Raw genomic sequence first — 22666 nt, forward strand, 5'->3', positions numbered from 1 at the left:
TGCTGTTGCTTTTTATCTCATTCGTATTGTAGATTGGTATATGGTACAGTGAAAGAAGAAATGAGAATTTTACATTTGGTCTCAAACAGTTCTGTTATTTTAGGTTGTAAATAAAAAAGTAGGACAAGTAAGTTGATCATACCACATCACAGCCTGACAAATTAATTATTGCGTGTTCGTGAGTGGCCGTTCCCAGCCTCCTTCGGAGGAGTAAGATAAGATCGTGGATATTAAACTCTTACTGTAATACTTGAATTAACAGAAGAGCTTTGACTCTTTGAATACCAAAAATAGTGCTTGTCAGGCCATGTTTGTTTCTTTATTTCATGGATTTTCAGAGACACATCACCTTACCGTAGGAATTACTCAAAAAAGGCAAGTACTTCGCGTCCTGCTCTTTGGTAGAAGACAATTCTAACAAAGCTTCTCAGTGATGTAGTGCTTGTGGAAAGTTTAGCTACCTAAATTCCAAGTCCATCTCAAGTTAAATGTTGAGGTGCTAGATTCGTTTCTGGCCTACTTCAGTGGTCCTTTTTCTAAAATAAATTTATGAGTGTAAATTTTAATTAGTACATCTCTTTTTTTGAGGGATGCTTTGATTTAATAAATTACTTCCTTCTAATTAGTCTTTAATTTAAAAAAAAAAAGCCTAGGTAAAGATGGTTACATACTGCCTTTTTGCACTTGATCTTGTTTGCATTGATAACTGATTTCTACCACTTAAGCTCAGATACTATGATTTTATTATTCTTGAACAAAAATGTGCTGCATTTCTAAGAGAGCTTTTAAAGACTCAGCTGCAGTTTACACTTTTTAATGCTGCTGTTGCATTTGATTTTATTTGAGACTAGAAGAAAGTGGTGTTGTAGATGGTATGAGTAGAGTGGTTATGAGGAAAGGATGTTGTGTTTTGCAGAGATAGTGGCAGAGTGGACATAACTAATGTAAATTGTATTCTTACCTTCATATAACCAGTTTCAGAAGGTGTATTTTTTTCCCCATTTTTTGTGGTCCTGAACTCATAATGGTTATTTACCTGCAGATTCCCACAGGCTTATTTCAGGCTGCTTTGGTAAACAGGACTGGATGGGAAAGTGCTTAGATAAAGGAAAGAGTTGAGTTTTTAATCCGAGGGTAAACTTTCTTAAGCCTTCTTTAAAACTCTATTCATGCATAATGTTGCAGTCAATCATGAGTTACACATCTTTAAATCTTTTAGGTGAACATCTTGAGGCTAGAAAGAACTTGTCAGTTTACATTTAATTTATTCCAGGCTTTAGGATATGTTTCATGGCTGTAGAGAACTTTGAACACTAAACATGATGAATGTTAGCACATATTTGCAATACCAAATTCTGCTGTTCAACTGCAGTTAGATTCTCAGCATGTTTAATGGGAGGGTTAATAGAGAAAAACATGTTTAAAGTACAGTATATTTTTACTATTAATATTTATAAGTACCAATCTACCTGTTTGCCATCAGTCCATAACTCATGAGTAATATTGGCATTGGCCCAAGTAGTCAGGAGTAGTTAGAGGTTTTTAATAAAAAAGCCACTGCAAACCCCTGCATTTTTAGTATAACTAATTCATTGTTTTTCCTGTCTGAAGGGCACTGTTTGCTTATTTATCCCAATTTGTAAAAGAAATAAGTAAAGCTAGTCTCCTCTTCAGTAAGTAGCAGGTTTTGATGTAGTTACTCTTGATTAATGGCCACTAAAGCTGAAGATGATAACTTACCTTGTTAACAGTTTATGTTTTTCTGACTTGAAATTGTAATAAATTGTAACTGAAGGATCTTCTCTGTGTCCTTTGAGGTTGTTAGGGGTTTTTGTGCTTTTTTCACCCCATTATGATATTTTCTCACAGGGGTTTTATGTTTCATCCTTCATTTTTCAGAAACAGTGGACTTGGAGCTGTTAGTATTCAACAAAACATCTGCCTCAGGAAAAAGTTGGCAGCTTTCATGCATTCACAAAAGAATTTCAGAAAAATTATTTGTTATCCCCCAACTAGATGCTGCCAGAGTACATAATTCCAAACCTTCTTTTCTCATGGGAGAAGCATGTAAGACTAGGCTTAACAATGGGGAAATAAGCCAGGTTTATGTGTGTTTAGAACAGATCAAACCCTCTTCACCTGCTCTGTGAACAGAACATCTTATTAAAGGCTCTCATTTTTCCCTCACCCCTAATCAGATCTCATGTTTATATCCCCAGCACTACAGAAGTTATGTGCTGTGCCTGATAATCCAAGATTTTTTCCTGAAATAATGTAGGAGTTGGGGAAGATATTCAAACATAGAGAGACAACCCCTTTTCCCAGTCTTCCACTGCAGGAAGTGTTTCTCTTGTTCAGTTTGTATGGTTAATATTATTTATAATATTAGTTCTGTACACTTGGTATTAGCTTTATAGGTGCCAAAAAAGTTGAGGTGAGAGCATTCAGGTTCATACATTAAGCATAGAGCAAATAAATGAGTGGATACTTAGTTGGGATAGGATCTTGTGTCTGTGTGCACACTGATGTGTTTGTTTTTGTTTTGTCTTTGGTTGTTCACTGGTAAAACTGCACCAGGCCCAAAGACCTGCAGGAATGTGTGATTAAATACCTGAGTATTTAATTATAGCAACCTTCATAAGCCCCTAGCATTTCCCAGAAAGACCCAGTCAAAAACTATGAGGCATTGTTGGCCTCTAATGAGTGTTTCAAAACAGACTCTAGCAAAATTGCTGTACAGCCGAATGCTCCCACATCGCAGGGGGAAAGGCTGTTTGAGTCCCTACAGTCAGCCTTGTGAGTGCCAGGGCACACCACAGGAACGTTTGGGCACTTTTTGTTTTACTTTTGGTTGTGGAAAAATTATAGATGTGCAGTCTGGAAAGGACTTCAGCAAGGAGGTGCCCAGCCTTATGCTTCTGGGAGCAGTACATGTCAGCGTAGTGCTGAGGTGTGCCACGGGGAGATGCTGGCTGGCTTTGGCCCGTGTGCTGTTTTCCTGGCTTCTGTACCCATTCAGATGTTGCTAACTCCACTCTCCACTGTGCTTTGTTACTCTGCGTAGGTATAACTCCAAATCACCTCAATTTGTTGTTGTTATGGCAGCATTTAAAAAAACCTTTCTAATCAAGAATGAGGGAACCCACTGCAGTAAATACACTGAAGCGAGTCAAACAAAAGCACTTTCTCCTGCAGGCACTTCAGGACGTGACTCAGGGCACAAGGCTAAACAAACAAGGACAAATAAAATGAACAGTGCTTAGTAGAATAGAAATCACTGTCGTTGAAGATGAATTGATTTTTTTTTTCCACCACCGGAGTTTATTTGTTCAAAATGTTAGCAACTCATGTGGTGTAATGGAAAAGTAGTGAAAGAAGAATATAGAAAAAGAGATGACTGGAGGAAATACAGATCAAGTCAGAGCTCTTGAAAGTAGTTGGAGAGGTGAATTCAGGAGTTGAGAGTATGTGTAGGCAGTGTGTGGGGAAGAGGTGAAAACCAGGGCAAACGCGTGACCACGGGGCTCAAGATCATATGTCAGATCAGCAGATGAAAGCCAGAACATGGATTGCCAGCTTGGGAAAGATGGCAAGTACAGCACACAGAAACTGTAAAAGGGTACAGGACTGGCAATTAGAAGAGGAGTCTACGCACACCTATGAAAAATCCACAGTCAAGATAGGGATGCTGTTGTAGGAGTGCAGAGATGTCTTTCCACAGATGCTTGCAAGTACTGCATATGCTGTTTTATTACTATCCTGTAGCAAGACAAATACATTAATCATAATATCATCATAACAAATAGAATCTGTGCCATGCTACACGGTCACTAATCAGTGTTCCACAAGAGGATTTCCAGAACAGGAAAAAAACCCCAAACCACAGATAGTTGATTAATTATGAAAGTCTGCCCAAACTTCAGTAGCTCTTCATTGACAAATAAATAGCATTAGTCCAAGCTCAGAATGAGTCTGGTTTTTGTAAGCCATCAGTATGCAGGTCAGGAGCAGCAGCATAGTCAAAAACTGTGTCACTGTTAGTGCACCAATATCCATCAGCTCAAGCGACTGATGTAGATGTAATCACTGTCTCTAATAGAAATAAAGTCGGGGTAATGGAACATTGTCACAGGATCAATGTGTCCTGTTTTGAAAATAAAACCCCTCAGCTTTGCCTTTGCATTTATGTACCAGCAGGCAACCACATCATTCAATTCCATTGACACAATCCCTTAGAGCTCTGAGTGATCTATTGTGGGAACATCAGGAACAGCGTATTGATAAAAAATGGAATGTTCTTGATCAGACTTACAGGCCACTTGATTCTGTGTGTTTTCCAGTGGTGAAAATGAGAATAAATCATCTGAGAGCAGAAACTTAGCACAGTATGGAGGTCTTTAACTGCATTTAACTGTTTAATTCCTGCATGTTCTTGATCAACAACCTTGAACCATAATACTGGTGCTTATTTTCAATGGTGAGTGGTTACAAGTAGGAGATATTTTTGGACATTGCCCTCCCCCCACCTTAGTCTCAGCAGAAGCTCTTGACAAGGCTCATTTTTACTGACTCAAGAGCTCTTCTCAATCAGTTGTTTTCTCTGAAATTTTTACACAGTTTGATCCAAACGAGGATTAATGGGTGTGTGCTCCCACATTCATCCATAATTAATTTTTTACTGAGGCTTTAATGCAGCATGGGAGATTAGCAGCCACATAGTTGCATGCTTAAAATAAGTTGCATGCCAAAGAGATGTGTTACATGGGATTTTAAACAACATAGCTGATAATGCTTCTTCCAGTTTTCATCTCTTGCACTTTATTCCAGCAAGCTGCAAAATTTTATGTCGAGATCCAGAGAATATTAGTAGGCCATTAGTTTAGCACTCAGTCAAGCCATGTAACAATTTTACAAAGCCTACTTGAGACAGACTCTATGAGTTTCATTCCAAAAGTCTTAATTTATTTAAATTAGGTATTCCTGAAGGATTGTAACTGTCTAAAGGGATGTCCTTCTAATGGCATAAGAATGGAAGCTCTACAGCGTGCTTGGCAATACCACTGTAACGGCCCCTGCAATAAGAAATGTTTTTCTTTTGGGGAACAGATATGTCTCCCTGGAGTAATGACAAACATTTATCTGCTACTTCCCTCTCTGTTACAGACTTGGATATGTTTAGCATACAGAACCTAGAAGGTGCACTTTGCAGGTCATCTTACGAAATAATTTGTACTGGCCAAACCTATACTACCCCTTCCCCAGATAACTGTGCTGGTTCTGCTCATCAATCAGAAGCCATCTGTTCCTAATCAGTTTTAGAAATGCCCCCTTTCCAGCTTTGCTGCCATAGGCATTTACCCAGCTGGTGTATAGGTAGGACAGTCTAACCCTGAATGTCATCCCATCAAACCATGAGTTCTTCTTTTCCAGAAAATGCTTTTGGTCTGGATTAGGTGTTTGCTTAAGGGCAATTTCATGTGTTTGGTTATATTTCCCGGTGTGCTCTGAAATTTATGTAAGTATTGAAAGAGGGTGGTGATTTAACTTTTTAACTGCTACTTCTGGACAGTTTTCATTTAATCCTAGTTTGTCTGCATCAGTAGACTGGAGTTCTGTGATTAAAAGCTCTCTTCTTTGCTGTCTCCTTGGGAATGAGGTGAGATGTTGGCTTAGGATCTTCTGGGGAGTTGGGGAGGGATGACTTTCATGAGGTGGTCAAAATTGAGGCAGGACTTTCTGCTCGTGGTTTTACTGGTGTATGGATGTATGTTCTGAGCAGCTGGATTTAGCCTTTAGGTTTTGAAGGAATAATGTATTTGTTCTTGATGAAAGATATATTGGAAATATCTATTTCAATAGAGCTTTATTATGCAGAAAAGTCATGCTTGGAAAGAGATGTCTGTTTTCATTGTTCCCCAAGCAACTTAAAAGTCTTTCAAATACCAATACAAAATATCTTTCTACTGTTACGATACAGGAAGTAAGGAGAAAAAAAATCTCTCTCAAACACATAATTTATTCTCGTGTTGTACTGTAACAAGGGAAAAGAAAGGTTTAAGAACTTAGAGTGTCGAATAAAGTGTCAATACTGGAAATATGTCTGTTTCTTTAGTCAGTCCAGGGATTTACAAAATATGGTTGCCAAGAATTACGGCAAGATGCCCTGTAAATGTCTAAGAAGATATATTTTTAACTCTAGAAAGCATAGAAGTTTGCAGCATTGTAGCCATAGCCCTGGAAATATGATACTGAATATACTGTCACTTGTCTCTCTGCTGTAACATTCAGAATCCCAGTCTCCTGGGTCATACAGCATATGACTTTGGGGAGGAGATTCGTAGTTCAGTAATTAAATACTACTTTGCTCTAGGCAAAACCAACAAATGGGCTTCATCTGCAGCTTATTTTGTAACAGTATTCAGGGCTGTGCTTGGCATTTCTGGGGACTGAGTACTCAGATAAGTAGGCAGTAACTGTTATTTTTAGCTAAGATTTTGAGTGGCTTTTGTTGGTTTTTTTTTTTCCACTTCCCTTTCAGTGTTGTAATTCTTTTTCTTCAGAAAATTTCAGACTGGGTTTGTCATCTTGTATGCTTCATAATCTCAAATTGGCACAGAAAGACAGAGATAGTTGCCATAAATTAGGTCACTAAAGCTGAAGTACAGAATACAAATATTTATTGCCTGAGCTAAGGAAAACAACTGAGATGAGGAAAAGAAAAAATGGGGTTTTAGTATTTGGAAATGAAGCTATGTTCTTGAGATTTAAAGCAAAGCAGTAGAGTTAAAAGATGAACATGAGAAGCATCTCTTGTTTTAAATTGCTGGAAGGGAAGCTAGCAAAGCATCATACAGAGAAATCAGTAAGAAGGTTCATTAGATAGAATTACATAAAAGTTTTTATAGACGTTCACATTTGACATAGATTATTGAGTCTTAAAAAAGGACATATTTAAATAATAACAATTTAGAGACAGGTAAAAATGCAGGAAATGAGAACTTTCATTTGAAATATATTACAACAAAGCTTATGCATTTAATTTAATTTAAAACATCATTCATTTAATTTAAAACATTAATTTAACACATGTTTCTTTAAATTCAGAAGGTAAGATGGAATTCCTATTTGCAGGTTGTTAGGTAGTACAACTTTCATAAAGGCTCATTTGTATTGTGCCTAATATAATATTGGTTCCCATCTCTCATGTGAAGTTGTGAAAGACCAAAAGACCATAAAAAAGGAGTCTTTAGAGAAATTAGTTAATACAATTTAAGTCAACTATTTTTTTCTTCTTTTTAAAGTATGATTTTGGTTGAAATTGATGTTGAATACTTACACAGAAGGATGTACAACATTTGTCATACACTGGAACAACAGATGTATTTTGAGTTTTCTTTTAGAAACCATTGTAAAGGGCTATACATAACTCTCCTCTGGATGTAGTTCAGCAGCCATTTGGGATAAGCCCACCTCATCTTGGGGAAGGGCCTTTGGAGAACACTTTAGTAGAAGAGCAGCCACCAGCAGCAGTGTTCTTGTGGAGCACCAGGTTAAGACTCACTCTGGTGGGTTTGGTATGAAGACCTGCCAAAACCTCATAAGGAGTTTGCCTGGTCTGAGTGGTTGGATTCAAATAGCACCCTTTGCTCTTTTGTTAGCACCTCTGAGCTGATAAATCAAAGCAGACTTAGTGACGTTGGTGCCTTGCTGTCTTAATTGACCTGGATGCAGTTGGAGAAGTCGTGGAGTGTCTCGGCTCTTTCCCAGGCTGCAGGAGAGTGTCTGTCCCCTAAGGCACCGTGACAGCAGTCACATAGCTGTCACTGGGCAGGTAGGATTGCCAGGCTGAGAGGCTCCCAGTCTCAGCTGCAAAGCCTAATGAAGAGGAATTGTGTATCACATGCAAGACTTCAGTTTTATTTTTGAGAGGAAATAGAGATGTAAAGCAGGATTTACATACCCTCATTTTTTTGGGATGTCTTTAAAAAACTCTGCATTCCCAGGTTGGCTCATATAATTTCCTCCTTTTTTATATATAACTGTCTTGGTCATTAGAAAAATGAAAATTCTTAAGCAACAACTACAAAAAAATAGTATCACTGTCTGTGCACACATGCTGGCAAAATGTTTGTCTGGATTTCTTGTGAAAGAGAAAAAAAAGAAAAGGATTAATGACAATATTTTTGTTGTAGGAGATTTTTTGTTTCTGTTTATATCTGAGCATTAAACATTTTTCAGAGCTACCCAGATCATTAGCTGTTCCTTTTAACATATATTTGGTATCAAACTAACGATTGGTGTGTTTTGGGGAGTTATTATTCACAGCCTTCTGACAGTTTTTTCTGTTGTCCTACCTAATTAGGATGTGTTGGAGCCCACCTGAAACTGAAGAAATGTTACTTTTTTAGACTGTTGTTTGATGATGTAATAAATCTAACTCTAGTAAATCTGGTACACGTTATAAAACTGTGATGAAGAGATACCAAGTGGTATGTCTGATGTTTAAACTTTCTCTGCCAGTTCAGGATTGGGGTTGTTTTTCAGAAAAGAGCAACCAAAAACTATTAGGCCAGGAGCCATATCAGGCAGCATCTGTTCTGGCATGAGCCTGGAAGAAGAATACAAAGCTAATATACACAGAGTGGAATCATAATTTGTCAGAAATGCATCAGATTTGTACCATTGGGCACCCATTACCCTGCAGATCTAGTGCAACTTGATGTCATAATGAATTTTACTTGTAGGTTTCCATATGAAAGTGTGTGAACAGCCCTCAAGGGATGGAGAAAGCCATAGAGCCCACATGCTGGTGTGCCCAGGTTATGGTAGGCGTGTTACAGACAGGCTGTGTGAAGGTCAAGTCAAGAGCTGATGTGTTTACTCTAGGACAAGAAACCCCATTTCCTTTGAAATAAAGTAGTTTCCGAATAACTTTTTTTTGGTGTGATTTCTGACATGAATTCTGAGGTGGAATGAGCAAGTTGATTTGTCTAAAGCACAGATGTGTATGTTGTCTGTTCCTGATCTGTGGCACATGTGGTTCTTGAGGGGATCTTGAGGCCAACATCTGTATAGACAGCTGCCTTTTATTTTGTGGCTGAGAAGTTTTACGCCTGATAAATTTTGGGAGTTTAGGGATGTTCTGTAAGTGACATTAAAAATTACCTGGAATATCTTGATACTTTGCTGATTCCTATTGAACACTGGTGTTATAAACCACAGGCTCATCATCTGGGAAGGGGATCCTACAAGTAACGTGTGCCTGTGGCTTGGTGGTTTTGGATGACCGAGGAAGAACAAGGTGACAGGTTACCTACACTGCAATACAGTTTTCTTGGCACTACAGCACTGCTGAGCATCACAGGGACATATGTGGGTTGAGAGCTTGAGAAGAGATATGAAGTATGCTTTGTTTTGAGTGGTGAATCTTGGTGTGGTCCTAGGGAAGCCCATGAGTGATTTGGTCATAGTTTGTATGTCCTGTTCACGTCTGGTTTTTACCTGCTGGGGCTTTTTTATTATTTAATTCTAGTTTTACTGGTAAGGAATCAACTTCACATGCGCTGTGACTGCTCCAACGTACAAAACAAAAGTAGAAGCAAGTGGGAGAGTTTTCCTTTAAAAGCACACTTAGAGCTAAAATAATACTGTGGGTGATTTACACTTTGCCATGTTTCCTCTAAATTCACAGAATGTTTTGAGGAAGACTTGGAATTTTTATAAGGGACTGAATAAAGGGCCTCAAGGATCTTGTTACATTTTCAGAATGGATTTGGGACATACAGGTGCAAATATGTTGAGATATTTTTACTGTAACCTTTGCAATTTAGCTAGAAATCTCAGACTGGTAGGAATTACGTGTCATTTCTACTTATTTTTGGCTTGTTTTTCTGTGTCTTTTCAGTTATTTAATTGCTGTATCTAAAATAGAGCAATATTAATATGTATTAAGTGCCCAAAATAAGTAGTTGATTGCATGTGGAAATAGTGGATTTTGGGGAATTAAACCAGCATTAATGAAGTGGATTTGTTGGTATGGGGGGGGTATATATGTACGTGCATGAGTACATACATAGATACTGTTTTTCCTCTCCAATTTTCTTTTTCTCAGCCTTTCCTCTTCTATTCATATTTCTGTTCCCATTTATGCAACTCCTATTTTAAGAAGTCTTCTCCATCACCTCCCAAACAAGCCCTGCAGCCGTTTTGGGGCATTAGGGAAAATGGAGTTCACGTAGTTCATAGGTTAGCGGGTTTATTTTCTTTCCCATTACTGTTTTCCTTTGGCAGACATCCTTGGCAGGCTGTAGCTTCAGCATGAAGCAAGGGGGTGGCGGTGTGTGTTGAGCACTGAGTGCAACATGGCCGGTGGCTTTGAGGTTGATGGGTCCTGTCTCTTTCCCACCTCTGCTTCTTTTTGCTGCTGCTGTCTCAGGTCAGTCCTGCTGGTTACGTCCCAGAAGTCTGTGAGTGAGGAGGGGAGGCAGCATGGTTCGTGTTCCTTGCCACACAAAATGGGGTTCATTCAGCTCGGAGCTGCTTCTCCAGCTCTCTGCAATGTCTGCTCCTAAGGCTGGAGGTGACCAGAGCTCTTTGCTGGGACACTGTTGACTTTGCCCCTAGTTTTGAGGCTTGGCAGCATACACCCAGCAGACAGATTCAAAATTTGGCAAAGAGAGGTAATTATTGTATTCCCTCCTGTCCCTACTTCTGCTATGTTTTCTCATTAACGGTATAGTTTGCCTTTGGGATGGAAAGGAAGGTGGTTTGGTATGTGTTGCCTGCTCTCTTACCTTGGCTGTGGGGTAGCCAGGTGCTGACTGAACCACTGGGCCTGTGACGGGGGTAATACCCAAACAGGCTTTCAGAGAATTTAAATAAGCACTGAAAACAACAGATAAAGCAATATATTGGTAAAAATCTGGAACCTTTTGCACCCTTTTCAATTTCGTGTCCTCCTCGGGCAAACCATGTATTTAACTGAAGAAGTTTCTATTTTCCTAGCTGTTAGGGTCCCAAAGCCAGGGCTGCAGTGCCACCTCTCGACAGCCGACTGGCATGGCGTGTGCCTCACTAAAGCGTCACGGGGAAACACTGGAACCAGCCTTTAGAAATGACACTCATTCTACTTGAGCAGGGCGAACACCACTTTTGACAAGCAAAATGTTTACTTTTTGTTTTCTTTAGCTATGCAACTCCATAGCAGGCACATTTATGTGGCATTTTCACAATGCTGCTTTGAGTGGGGAGCCCTCTTCATATTAATGATGCAGGTCTTCTCTGTGTAGCAAATAGCACTTAAATCCTAATGCAGAGATCAGATTAATCTTTTTGAATGATGTAGCAAGATTTTAAAAATTGGTAAAAGACCCATAAAACAAATACTACTGTTTATGTATGTAATTTAAAAAGGCTACTTTATGAATCTTCTTAAATTTAATTACTTCTTATTTCTGAAGGAAGATATTGTTCTTCTTCCTATGGATCTTCTCTTTAACAAGCAGTCTTAAAGATTGTTTGTGCTAGGTATGACAACAAAACATAGCTGAATAAAATTAGTGTTTAGCCCTGCACAGGTTGCTAATGTGTGCAATGGCCCAAAATGCCTTTTGTTTCACACACTGCTCAATAAATGAGCCCTCAGTGTAATTTGGCAGATATAAGGTGTGTGTGGGGCATGGCTGGGGACTGCAGATGGGTAGTGTAGAGTTAGTATCAATGTACCTTTCTTTACAAGTGCTGCGCTAGCTAGAAGTTATTGTACTGGAACAATTATTTTCTTTTCCTTTAGAAATGAAAAGGATTTATGTAGCTCTGCATTTTTGTTTGTTACTTTAGGAAATCAAAACCATCTTCCCCCCCCTTCAGCAGTGCAGTAGGCTTGAGCTGCTCTCTAAGCGTGAGATCTGGGTTTCTGTGGGTATATCCAGCATCGTGTCCCGTCCTCTGTTTCCCTTGCAGGACAACCCTGTCTCTCCAGCTCAGGTCCTGCTGGGCCCAGCTGGGTCTGGGCTGTCCCTGAGAAGCTCTTGGACTATATCATTTATCCCTTGCCCTTCCCAAACCAAGCGGACTGTGCACACTGGCCTCCCTCCTGACCCCAGCTGCGGGCTGACTGGGTGACTGTGCAGCTGGGCCAGCTTTGGGGGTGCTCAATAACTTGACAGTGTTTATGTGTGATTTCAGGCAAACACACTCCTCCTGATGTCCAAGTTCATCCAGTAGCTTCTCCTCTTCTTGAGCAGTTTTATTGGGTCATTTTTCAACATCGTTATGGACTTGCAGGAAAGTTTCATCTCTGAGAGCTTTCTCCACTGTCAGATTTGGTTGCAATTGCCTGGTGAAACTCAAAAGTTAGATAAGAGTGTTCTCATTTTTTTTTCTGTTTCCTTGAGAAATCTTACTAGGGAAAGATGCCTTGAAAGAATATGTATGGCAGCCTTACAATGCTGATCATAACTTTGTAGGTATTGCTCCCTGCTGTGTTCACTGCTTTTCTGCTTCAAGCTATGGTAACAAATGGCCTGACCATACAGCCATATAGCCAGAGCTCTTAATTTTGAACAATACAGGCAAACCTGTTCTTAAGTCCTTTTTTTAATATCAGATCCAGTTCAATCTTTGTCAAATAACGGTAAGAAAAGAGGTCCATAGAAGAAAACAATGATGGTGGGTAGCTGGGTAAAAAAGAGGTTGAAGGTCTGCTGATTAAAAATGCTGAGCAGATACTAGGAGCAAGAGGTGGACATTGTCTCAACCTATGTTCAGGAAGCTGATGTGTTTACCAGATATTGTGGAAAGATCAGAATTTTCAAACATTCAGATTATTCACAAAAATGAGGCTTAAACTTAGAAAATATACTGTGTTCTGTCTCTTCATCTTTGTTTTAAAGACACTTTTTGCACTATAATTTCAAAACCTGTTATCAACAGTGTATGTAGACTCATACATTATTTGTCTTGCCAAATACTTACCTTTAATAAATTCAAAGGAAAACTGTATGTATATATCAATCAATATTGTTAAAACATTGAAAGCCTAGAGAAATGTTACTAAAAACGGTCTGTATCAAGGTTGTCTGCAATTTCAGGAGTTCCTTTTGCAAAGCATAAATGTATGGCTGAAACATTTCCTACATTTTAGTGGAAATAGCTGGGCTTTCCTGGCACAGATGCAGTGTTATAGCCCATACTGCACACTTTTACTGCAGCAGAGGTGCCTGAAAATTGAAGTAAATTAGAAAGTAAAAGTGAGAACTTAGCCTGGATACCACTGGGAAACCCAGTTCTCAGTCTTTGTTAGCCGGGCAGAGAGAAATACGCATTTTAAAAAATGTCTTCCATAGCAATAATGTTGAATAGATGAATCTCACTTGTGAAATGATTGAAATGAGAAAACTTGTGAAATGAGACCTTTTTATCACTGGCATGAAGTGGCATAGTTCCCCAGTCCATACCAACTTGCATCATCTGAGAATCCAGCTCTTCAATATTTGATTTACTGACCTCTGTGTTGTGGTGAGACAAATGACTTTTAAATGACTACAGTAGACTTATTTGCATTGGAAAATAAAACCATTGTCTGTGCTGCCAGGGATTGAGTTACTTTATAAATATGGCATTTGATGAGAGATACACTTTGGGTACTAAAAATATTTAATAAACCTATTTTTTTTATTTTCAGGGTTGTGTCCTTTGTTGTGACCTCATGGTTTAACTGGGAATAAAGATGAGTATAAGCAGTGATGAGGTTAACTTCCTGGTATATAGATACTTGCAAGAGTCCGGTGAGTTTTTACAATTCTGGTCATTAAATAGTACGTAATTTATTTGATATTCACCTGCAAGTGGCTTCAGCAAACGCAAATTCATTTAATTATTTGGCCAGTAGGCATGTACTTCTCTCTGAACTGTTTCTTGGTGTTTCTTCTCAACAAGAGAATGAATTCCTGCCAAGTTACCTTCTGTAACTTGATCAGATTTAGCAATTTGGAGTGTTCAAATGGCAGTCAACCAACTAAGGACTCACTAGATTGCTAGAAATGCGTTTTCCTGGAGATCACTTACAGAGTGACAATGATACTTTGCACCATTTTCTTTGGGGCTATTTGAAGAAGGAAAAAGACTGTATGACTTGTATCATTTTAATCTAAATACAGATGAGCAGATTTTTTACAGAAACAATTATTGAGTTCTCAAAAGCCTCCCTTCCTTCAGGACACTTTTCTTGCAGGATTTTGTCCATTGGTGTCAGGCTAACCAGAGCCTCCTGCTTCTTATGAGTAAGAGCAAAAGACGTCTGAAAATCGTCAAACTTGGAAATACATTTTTTTTCCTGTTGTATTTGTCCAAACTGTTTGTGTCTGTAAAAGACAAGCAAGAATGCAGCAGTGTTCCGTTACACAGTTTATTTTTAAACTCCCCAGACACAGTCAGATCTGCAGTTTGAGTTTGCGTTGCATGTTTGGGTTTCAAGATGCAGCCATATGGCTGCAGAGGATTTTGTGGTGGTGATTGTCCTTGAAGCTATGCTAAGAGACAACATTAGCTTTTACTTACAGCTGTGATACTGATTGCTTAAAGCAATCTACGTTTGGAACAGGTAGATTTGACTGGAATTCAGGACATATTCCAGTAAATGAACAAGTGACGAGTCTGGCAGGAGGGAATATGATCTTAGCAATACATAAAAGAAGTCTACATTTTAAAGCAAAAAAAGTTTCCAATCTTAAGGTAACAATATAAGAAATTATTTTTAATGTATATGTTACCTTGATGTTTCCACATCTACCGATTTTCAGTTTTGTTTAGTGATTCCTGGTGGGTGGCCTCAGGCTTCTTGAAAATGCATTTGACTGATGTAACATCTGTTTGCTGCTCATGGACTTTTCAAATTGAAGCAAAGAGGCACCAGAAGCAACGGTGGATGGCAGAGTTTTTCAGTCTCTGCTTGTCAGAAGAAAGCAGAAACTCGCTGTCCTCTCTGGGTTCTTATTCCAGTTGCAGAGTGCTTCACAAAATTCCTTTATCTTCCTTTGAAAGTCTTCATGCAGCTTCTTAGTTACCTGACAGGGAAAAAAATAGTTTAAGGAAAAATTCTGTGACAGTAAGTTAATTTGCTGGAACAACTATTTTTCTCTAGGTTAACTTTACCTTTTCAGGGTGATCAAATAAGTGCAAGCAACTACTAGTGCTGTACTATAACGTACTTGACATTTCTTAATCATTGTGCAGTACTGATGTAGTTCTAACTGCCAAAACATACACAATTGTGACAGCACTGTACTGTGAAGTGAATTCTGTTCTACATACAAGTCCATTTCACTTTCCACTTCCATGGGTAACAAATCAGTGAGTAAAAATATCAGGTTAGTCTTGATGTTTTGAGATATGTATTTTATTAAATACCATATGTGATACTATACATATATATAGTTTGAGAATATAGATCTAAAAATGCTGTTGCAAATTGTATCTTTTATATTTACTCATGCACAAATTTTTCGCTAATGACACCACAATTAGTAACTGCTGTGTCTATATGTAAACTTAGTTTTCATATTTTTGTATGTTTGAAAGGAGATGTTGTGATGAGGTATTTTGTAGTCCATAACCATGCTATAACTTTGTATCATTTGCTTAGATTTGTAAACAGAAGATGCTACAGTGGTAAGCAAGTGGCATTGTCTGTCTATAAATCAATTCTGATGTCTTTGCCTTGTCTTTAGGGTTTTCCCATTCAGCATTTACCTTTGGTATAGAGAGCCATATCAGCCAATCTAATATAAACGGTGCTCTGGTGCCACCAGCTGCTTTGATTTCCATCATCCAGAAAGGTCTGCAGTATGTAGAGGCAGAAGTCAGTATTAATGAGGTAAGGAGGCTTTGCCTACAGGAGCATTATGTCCTTGCTTGCAATAAGTTTGAATGTTAGTATTTTTTCTTAACTTTCTTGTATCCTATTTATTTACTTTTACTTCAGATTCCTTACTGCTGGTGTTCACCATGACTCCAGTGGTAGAACCAGAGTGGACTGACATAGCTGGGTAGGGGTTCTGCCCAGTGCAGCCACACAACACCAGGCATGGTGTTCTGGCTCATGACTTAAAGGTCCGTTGTCTGTAGAGTTTTTACCCTAATACAATGTTGTAGTAAATCCAGACAAGTGCAATAATTTAATCACTTAGACAAGTAACTTCTTAATTTTTAGTTTTGTGGACTCGTGCTAGGCATGTGGGAGAGTACTGTGCAGCTCTCATGAGTGATGTGTCGTTCTAATGAAGTAATGAGAGCCTAAAGGCAAGGCTTCCGAATAGAGGGTTTCAATTTGTGGCAGGAAGGATGAAGGTATATGCCAGTTTGCTTTTTGCCTCTGCTGGCTAATTCATCTTGGGCAAGATCTATTAAATTTGATGTTTAAATGGTTATTTCAGCAGTACAGAAAGCTATGAATCTTCCTGCCTGATGCTGCAGATACTCACCCTCAATTTCCATTCTCATTTATGCCTGGAAGGTTAGCAGCCCTTGTACGTGTCAGTTATGTTACAGAAGGAATCTGAGGGGGTTTTTTGTCACTAATTCTGCTCTGTTTCCAGTTTCCCTTATGTCTACTGTTTATGTTTAGTTTTCATAGTCCCAGTGAAGCAAATCCTTTCTCGTAGAAAACCTCAAAAAATAAAGCAATTGGAAAAGGAGACCCTATATTTATTGCAAGGAATCCTTCTAGTTCCTAAAAATAGATCCTTACAAAGCCCTAGCATATGTTATAAGAGTATTTTTAACTGGGTCTTGTCCGTTTCAGGATAAAATCCTTCCTTGTTGTTTGAAAGCATGCCAGCACTGTTTAAAAAAAGGAAGAAAACTACTCAACTCTTCAGATAATATGTTTATGGAAAGTATTAGTCTAATAAGATAGACTAACTCTGCAAGTCAGGTCACTGGCTTGTGGTGTTTTCAGCTCTTCAAACAAAGCATTAGGTTTTGTTGCAGCCACTCATGTCTGAAATCATATTCATAGATAGCTTACAGACTTTTTTGCTTTAGCAGATGATTTAGCAAACTCAAAGCCTATAACTTTTGATTCCAGAAGGTCTTCCAGAGGCCTGTGGTGGCTTCTCTTGCATATTTATGGTGGCCACTTAATTTTAGACTCAAATTCCAGTCCTAACCACAATGATGAGTTATCATTTCCAGCACTACTTGTAAACTGTTTTATTTATTTAATCTGAACTTTTTCTTTTGTTTTCCTTGGAACTTTTGCCTATAATGTTAATTCATTTTTGGTGTTGTCTTTTTTTTTTGTTTCCTCCTTCTACTGTAATTTAGGATGGTACCTTGTTTGATGGTAGGCCGATAGAGTCTCTCTCACTGATAGATGCAGTAATGCCTGATGTGGTACAGACAAGACAACAAGCCTACAGAGATAAACTTGCACAACAGCAGGCAGCAGCTGCTGCAGCCGCAGCTGCCACTAACCAACAGGGATCTGCGAAAAATGGAGAAAACACTGCAAATGGAGAAGAGAATGGAGCACATACTATAGCAAGTAAGTTGAGGTAGAAATGCCCTTAACCTACATTAATGTAATTTCCTTGTCATTTATCATAGCAGACAATGAGGTAAATGTAGAGGTACTAGTGACCCTTCAGCTTGCAGAGAATTCCTTCATCACAGGTGATACTTAAACAGGTGATGTCTCACCTTTGACTGTCCCCAGTTTGATATTTGGAATTGCAGGAGAAGATGCAAACTTCTGAATTCATGAATTCACAGTATTCCACTAACCAGTCTCACTCCCAGTACTGCTGCTTTCCCATCTTCTGAAAGTTTTTCACAGAACCTTCAGGGAGCTCTTGCAGAAAGATCAAGAATTATCTCCAATTGTGTTTTTTAAATACAACATCTCCTCAGCTGGAGGCCCCTGTACAAGGAATAAGGACAGGAGTCTGCTAATCTGCATCTGGTTAAAACTGAGCATTGCATGTGAAGCTCTGCAAACTACTTCAGACTAGTTCTGCTAACCCCATAGGACAGATGTCCTTGTCTTGCTGAGATTATCCGCGTTGCTGAGACAAATCCTGCGTCATACGTCTCTGTTAACAGTTTTCGTGGTTTGCTATTCAGAATGATTCGATGGAGCTTCTTGCAAGTTTAGTTTATTCATTGATTCCATTCTAGTTGTGATTGGTGAAATAAGTGAGTTTTCTTTGTCCTCGCTGGTTAAAGCAACACTTCTTACAATCAGGCTTACTATAGAAAAGTTCAGGTCAGGCATTGCAATCCAATTTTGAAAATATTGTTCTGCAAGTCTGAATTACACATTTGAGAGAGATAATTACAGCTCTAGCTCTAAAAGTATCTCAAGAAAATAAATTTTTGAGAGAATATTCATATCAAGCCACGTATGTTTTGCATTTTACAACTAGATTTTACTTTTTTTCCTTATTGGATATGATAAATCAACTGGAAATATAATATTTGTTTTAAAAAAGCTCCCTACTTCAGTGCTTTCATTTAAAAATCTCAAAAGAACGTTTACTTGTTAAGTGTCAGCTGGATTGAGTTAAGTGTAAACTTCAGCTCTGAGCCGCTGTTAGATGTGGTGTACCAGCAACCTCTACTGGCTGCAGCACCAAATTGTACTGATGTGGATTCTCTTTCATTGGAGCAATGGTTTATATAGTGCCCTTTCTTAAAAATACTCATTTTATATTAGCCTTTTTTGTTTTCTCACTCATGCAAACAATGACAGAAACCCAGAATGTTAAATTAAGCACTAGGTGTGAAATGGTTTGTTTAGCCACAGTGAATAAATACGGAGCAGGTGAACTGTTCAACATTTTTCATATTCTGCATTTACACTCAGCATGACTTTATTTTTAATAATAGAAAATGATTGATGGTAACTGCCAAGAAAACTGTTTTGTCAGTTGAATTACCCTCAGTATGTTTTACAGAACAATATGGATTCAACATCACTCAGAAAGCCGTGTATTGCCACAACTCCACAGTAATTGCTGATGTAGTTTAAAAAGCTCAGTTATCAGTTTACTGTATCACCAAATGTTGTTATATTAATTAAAGCCATTTTGCAAATTATTTTTGAAAATGATTGTGTCATAAATGTATTTTTCAAGCACAAGATAGACGAGTAACATATTGTACTGTGCAGTGCTGGGCCTGAAAATCTGGGCGTGCTTTTAACGTTGTATTTTTTTTAACATAGCCCTTTAGGCATCAATTTGGAATTTTCAAAATTAAATCCATTTGGATGCTGAGGGTTAGAAGGGCTGAGGGCTTTCTCACGTTTCTGCAACTCCTCGTCTGGTTATAGCACTTCATAAATTGGAACTGGATAGTAAAGGATGTTGCAGCTTAGTCAAGGTTTGATCCACTTACAATGTTAATTAATAGTTAGGCTCATCCTAGAAGAATGAGAACTATACAGTGGTTACAAGGTGTTGTCCCAAAATGTTTAAATCTACCTCTCTCTACTGTTGTTTCTCACAACGCAGATAATCACACAGATATGATGGAAGTAGATGGAGATGTTGAAATCCCTCCCAACAAGGCAGTGGTGCTGCGTGGCCATGAATCTGAAGTATTCATCTGTGCCTGGAATCCCGTTAGTGACCTTTTGGCTTCAGGGTATGTGCAGTAACCATCTACCTACATAAGACTTGAGTGTGTTGATGATAACAAGTTAAAATAATGCCTGCCCCAGCGTTTCCTATATCAAATTATAGAATCATAGAGTGGTAGGGGTTGGAAGGGACCTTTAGAGATCATCCAGTCCAACCCCCCTGCAGAAGTAGGTTCTTCTAGGCCGCAACATCAGCTGTTTGGAAAGGAATACTTTTTAAATTAATTGGATGAAGGAGGTAGAGTCTCATTCCCTGTTTTGTAGATCTGGAGATTCAACAGCACGGATATGGAACCTCAGTGAGAACAGCACAAGTGGCTCTACACAGCTGGTACTTCGGCACTGTATACGAGAGGGAGGGCAGGATGTGCCCAGCAACAAGGATGTGACATCACTGGATTGGAACGTAAGTAGAAATGGCACCACTCAGAAAGCTCAGAAAATTGTACTTAGGGTATGGCATAGTCACCTTGTAAGTGACAGCAATTGTGCATCCTCTGCCGCGGCTCCTGACATACTTCAGCTTTTGAGTGGCATGGTAATTTCTCGTGTTGTACTTCAGGGACACAGGTCAAAGGAATAAATACCATAAATCTTATGTGTTGTACCTGAAGTCTGCTTTGTGCTCTTTAGCTTTAAGTTCTGCAGTGAAGCTTACTAAATGAAACAACCTTTTTGCTGGCAGAGTGAAGGTACACTTCTAGCAACCGGATCTTACGATGGCTTTGCAAGGATATGGACTAAAGATGGTAAGCAAAATACTTAATTTTCCAATATATTTTCCTGTATTGTGGCTCACAACATAGTTTTTTATTTTTTTTTTAATGTATTCATATCAATATAAATTTTCAGGTAATCTTGCCAGCACCTTAGGGCAGCATAAAGGTCCTATATTTGCGTTAAAATGGAACAAGAAAGGAAACTTCATTTTAAGTGCAGGAGTGGACAAGGTGAGATAATCTTTGGTAAAATTAAAATTCTTTCCTTCACCTTTGTAATCTAATTGTAAGTGTAATAGCACAGCTATAGAAAGTAAGTAAATTAAACTGAAGTGTACTTACAGAGAGCTTGTTATGCTAGCTGTCTTTCCTTGTGTTTTACAGTAGTGTACTGAGATATTTTAATTGGTGAGATTCCAGTGCCCCTGGATCTCTCCTCAGTTAGGTTAGTGTAGGTGGGAAATTGAGTGCATGGGAAACCTTCATAAAAGCTAATCATCTAAAATATAGTGAGGAACTTCATGCAAAGCCTCCGAAAAAAATTGTACTGGAGGAACAGGCTCAGGCTAATTTGGATCTCAGTCAATCCTCAGAATAATTAAAAAGGTTAGAGCTTGAACACAGGAACAGTCGATATATCTGACTGGGGAGGTGGCAGTAGCGTAATGCTGTGAAGCTCATTGTTTAGCTGTGTTTTATTTTACATCTCTAAACAAACTTAGTCTCACAAGGTCTTTAAATTCAAAGCTGTTGTTAGTGTGAGAAATTTTATGAAGGGTAGGAAGGGCACATAGTGATACAGAATAGAACAGAATACCAAGAGTAGAATAGACTATTCAAAGTCTGAGTTTTGTTTATCCTCTGTAACTGACTCAAGGTGCAGAAGTAAACAGAGGCTTTCTCAGAGTCAATCTGGCAAACTGCAAGCTCAGGCAGAGCACAGGTCCACAAAAGCTTTTAAGTTTACTTAAAACTGTCAGTTTAACTGTATAGTAGATTTTCTACTTTATGATATTTTTTTCTACACACATTTAACCTTGTTTGTGTTAGTGCTCAGCTCTATAAATGCTTCTGCTGACACAAAAGAAGAAAAAGTAGAAGTCCCAAAGCACGGAAAGGATGTTTTTTTTCTTTTAACAGCTTATGCCAGTTTTTAAATCTTTCTGGAGGTACAGCTTTAGTTTGCAGAAAATACTCTGATAGATAGAAGCCTCATTTAAGTCAAAACTTTATTGACAAAGCAGCTAGGATTAGGCTTTGGAAAAGATTTTGCATTAGCAGAAAGATTGACCCAACCTTATACTACTTCTCTATACATAATTTGTGTGGTCAGTTCATGCTCCCACTGAATTCAGTGTCAAAGTTCTCATTGATCATTGAGGTAGGTCAGGAATATTGACAGCTAATATAGTGATTATAAAATACTAATTTTGTCATATAAGATTGCTTTCGTTAGAAGGGCATCAGAAGTATTGGCAGATAAAAATTCAGAACAAAGTTACACTCTAAAATCTTTCCTATTCTTAAGCATAATTGTTTATATAAACAAATTTGAAATGAAAATAGATGTGTGGAGTGGAGCAAAGGAATATAAATAGGACTAAGGATGTAAATCTATTTCTTTTTTTTAATTTTAAAAAAACCAACCCCGTTCTTCCTTCCAGACCCCAAAACATTGTCATGAAACACCTTTCTAATATTACAGCATATGTACTCTTGTCTGTACATCCGCTACCATTTCCTTTAGTACTGGTTAAAACACTACAAATAAGTAATTGGGCGGGTTTAGACAATAGGGAGGAGACCAGAGAGTGTGATACAGGTGAATGGTGATAGCTGTGAGGAAATTGGCAATTTGTACAAGTTTGTTTTACTTTTATCTGTTTAATACAGACCACAATTATTTGGGATGCCCACACTGGTGAAGCCAAGCAACAGTTTCCTTTTCATTCTGGTAGGTCTTGATTTTGTTTATTCAAATTCATCATCTGAAAAGATTAAAAAAGTGGTTTTATTTAAATGAGTTAAAAAATCTGAAGTTCGTGGTGCTTATTTACACCACTTTAGTGTTACAGCCAGCCATTGGAAACTGACTCCCATATTCATAGTCATGAATTTTGAGAATGTAAACAAGGGTAAAGTTGTTCTGATTTTATAATTTTATAACTCACAATTTTATTGCAGTTCTGTGAAAGCCGTAAGAGATAATCCCAATGTGTCCAATTTCTGTAGTACAGTGGCAGACAAATCCAGGGGGTGGGTCACGAAGGATTTGTGTCTGTCGGCTAAGGACTGCATTTGTCAT

General features: G+C 38.4%; 1 protein-coding gene across 5 annotated transcripts in view; it reads left to right on the forward strand.

Moving 5' to 3' along the window:
- Positions 1–22666, forward strand: part of TBL1XR1 (TBL1X/Y related 1) — a 113815-nt gene that overhangs the window by 78459 nt on the left and 12690 nt on the right. For all 5 annotated transcript variants that reach the window (XM_062005530.1, XM_062005531.1, XM_062005535.1 and 2 more), the window contains 8 exons: positions 13685–13787; positions 15729–15874; positions 17326–17545; positions 19515–19647; positions 19907–20048; positions 20328–20391; positions 20495–20592; positions 22255–22315. In XM_062005530.1, coding sequence (XP_061861514.1) covers positions 13730–13787; positions 15729–15874; positions 17326–17545; positions 19515–19647; positions 19907–20048; positions 20328–20391; positions 20495–20592; positions 22255–22315 — 922 coding nt within the window. In that variant the 5' untranslated portion in view covers positions 13685–13729. The remainder of the gene's footprint in view (positions 1–13684; positions 13788–15728; positions 15875–17325; positions 17546–19514; positions 19648–19906; positions 20049–20327; positions 20392–20494; positions 20593–22254; positions 22316–22666) is intronic.

This window comes from Colius striatus, chromosome 12, assembly GCF_028858725.1.
Source record: "Colius striatus isolate bColStr4 chromosome 12, bColStr4.1.hap1, whole genome shotgun sequence".
Lineage (NCBI taxonomy): Eukaryota > Metazoa > Chordata > Aves > Coliiformes > Coliidae > Colius > Colius striatus.